General features: G+C 34.3%; 1 protein-coding gene across 1 annotated transcript in view; it reads left to right on the plus strand.

Moving 5' to 3' along the window:
• FERMT2 (FERM domain containing kindlin 2) overlaps positions 1–3,136 on the plus strand; it is a 77,038-nt gene that overhangs the window by 54,572 nt on the left and 19,330 nt on the right. The window contains exon 8 of the mRNA XM_019646124.1: positions 2,553–2,705. Coding sequence (XP_019501669.1) covers positions 2,553–2,705 — 153 coding nt within the window. The remainder of the gene's footprint in view (positions 1–2,552; positions 2,706–3,136) is intronic.

Genomic DNA, 3,136 nt, shown 5'->3' on the forward strand with positions numbered 1-3,136 from the left:
CTAAGTAACTAACGATCTACTTAGATTAAACCAGTGTTTCCCCAAATGTAGTTCTTGTACACCGCCTACTTCATAATTAGAGCAGAGCATATTAAAAAATTAATTGTCCACTTCATTACTGCTACCCCCTCTAGTAGCATAACTTCAGGGTGGCATCTACAATCAGCATTCTTAGAGGCACTGAGGACTGATTAACCACCTACATTTCAGATACCTGAGTTAGACTTTGGGAAGTATTCTCAGATTATGGTGGAATTCTGGTTTCACCTAAAGTCCTGATAATTAAATACAAGAAGCAAAATTGTATTCAGTTATGAGAAGTTTTCACTATAAAAATGATTTTTCCCCCTATAGAACACAAATAAAAATTGCTCTCAAGCTTCCAAATGCTTCTATGTACCCAGAAAAGTTTTCTTAGTTAAGACTCAAAAAGTTGTCCTTTAGAGAGGAAGAACAGCTAATTTCTCTTTAGTTTACATGATGAAAGAATGGAATTGAAACAAGGCTCAGAAAAGGAAAAGGTTTGATGACAAATGAATGAATCAGTTATTTTCTAGAGACTTCCTTAATCAATTAGTTAAGAATCTTCTGTTGTGTTTCTGGATGTAATTCAGACTGCCTGAGGAATTTCCTGAATTATAATCAGTTCTGGAGCAATTTTATTGAAAGCCCCTCACTTGAATTATGACTTTCTACCTACTTCTTTCTCACTTAGAATATGAGCTTATTTTCTAGTGAAGGCTTTGCCAATGATAGACTCATATATGTAAATATATATGGGGGAAAACCCACATATTTTTATTGTATGATATTTCTTTTGATCTTTTTATTATAAAAATAATACATCTTTTTAAAAGCCAACATATACAAACAGTGCTTGGCACATAATAGGTGCTTAAAAAAGTATTTGTTAAATGAATATACGCACAGTCATATTTTCGCAGAAATGAGATTCTTCTGCAGCTTTTCCCCCACCTCCACTCAATGTACAATCAATATTCCATTTCAGTGCAGTAAAAAACACCTCAGAAACCATAGGTTTTAATTCGTGGAGATTGAATGTCCCAAAGCTTTGCTCTCCTGGACCATTTTAGAATCTAGATGTAATGAGAGAATTTTGGAGTACAAGTCCTGAGTTGTTAGGAGCCTTTCCAGAGGCTGACCTGAAGACCCTGTGTAGCCATCTAGTGCCAGAAGTGGGAAACTTTGAAAGTATGGCAAAGGGATGCCTGCTATTTTTTATTTCAGATACAGCCTCCACTCTCAACTATTCTCCCCTGGGGCTTCTGGTTCCTTGTAAAATAAAACTACAGTAGTAAAAAGAAACAAAGTAATTCAAAATAAGATGTGGATAAAAAATAAAGTAGATAATTTTAGTAACACTGTTTTTAAAGCATTTAACTCATGAGGACCTTTAGCATCAGAATCACCTAAAGCACTCAGTAAAAATGCAGATTCCAGGCCGAACCCCAGATTTTCTGAATCACAATCTCGGGGGTAACCCTAAGAATCTCTCCACATGACTCTTAATATACTCTGACATTTGAGGCCCCTGTCTGAGAGCCTCACCCTACCTTGTTCTCCATGATTTGTGAACATGGACGTTTCTACCACTGTAAGGATCTCATTTCTGCACAACCACAGGTAGAGCCGCAGACTGGACATTACTAATTCACTAAATGTTAAAATACAGAGGGACATTGATATTTGGCCTCAGATTAGTTCCTTAACTGTTAGTATAACTAGACTGTATTCAATGAATTAATACATCAGAAATTTATAGTGCTACTTAGTGCTTTGAAAGGTAACTAAGTAATTTAAAAGTTCTTTCCTTTGTGTAAAACCTCTTAAGGTGTAGTAGCAAACTCTGATAGATAATTAATATCTGTTCTAAGTTCACTTACCCAAGTGTATTTAAAATCGTGACTAGTTTTTCTATTTACATATGAGTAGTTTTCACTACTCATACATGTATATATATGTTAGTATCTTGTGTGTGTTCACATGAAAACATAATCTTATCATTCTTATGTAACAGAACGTAAACAACATTTCCCTCTGATGATGTTTTCAGCATTAAATTGAGGATGAGGGGGAAAGTTCAGCTTTAGCTTTCAATATGATAGTGATAACTAACTTTCTCTTGCTGGGTAATGTGGAATTATAAGGTACTCAATGTTAATCCATTTCTACAAATGACCTTATGCATATTCTGTTCATTCAATGTCCATTGGTTCCTGGCACTGTTCTGGACTCAGGGAATAGTGCAGTGGAGGGGGAAAAAAGTAAAAAATCTCTGCTTATGTAGAGCTTAGTGGAGTCTATGTTAACTGTGTCCTAGGGCCTCCCAAACTATGAATTCATTTGTATATGACCAAAGACCCTACTTCTTTTGGATAAATATTAGCAGATTTAGGACACTGATTTCAGGTACGATGTCCTTTATTTTCCTATCGTTTTAGTTTCTAGACACTTTTATCTTTTGAAATTAGGTGATGAAAAGCATTAAAAATTTTTAACATTTTACAGATAGAAGAATCATTTAAATAAAATACGATTTCTGGTTTCAGTATCATATCAATAAGCTGTCAATCATGACATCAGAAAATCATTTGAACAACAGTGACAAAGAAGTTGATGAAGTTGATGCCGCCCTTTCAGACCTGGAGATTACTTTGGAAGGCGGTAAAACATCAACAATTTTGGTAGGCTGAATCTTTTTACCTATTAATTTACTCTGAATTGATGCTTATTACCTTTTTGTGGATTTAGATTCTCATGAAGTATTTGTGGGATGTAGAGAAATAGTTAATGCTTTAGAGAATTCAGACACCAATTTTTAAGAAACTTTTAAAACTAACATAGTTCTAGTCTCAAGTGCTTCCCACACAGTAAACATAAATCTTCTCTGCCCATTCTCTTAAAAGTAGCAAGAGAATATTTCTGCAGAGGAAAAGTTAATCTCTAGTCATGGTAAAACCCATTTAGTGCTCTCTAAATTTGAAATATTTCAAAAAGAAGAGAGACACAAAGCTCAGGAAAAAATTTAAATGCTGAGTTTGATTTTATGGTTTTAAAGCTTAGGAATTAGATATTTCAAAATAAACACATCTCAGGGTTGTTAATGATTTACAAA

Source organism: Hipposideros armiger, unplaced genomic scaffold, assembly GCF_001890085.2.
Source record: "Hipposideros armiger isolate ML-2016 unplaced genomic scaffold, ASM189008v1 scaffold_5, whole genome shotgun sequence".
In the NCBI taxonomy this organism is placed as follows: Eukaryota; Metazoa; Chordata; class Mammalia; order Chiroptera; family Hipposideridae; genus Hipposideros; species Hipposideros armiger.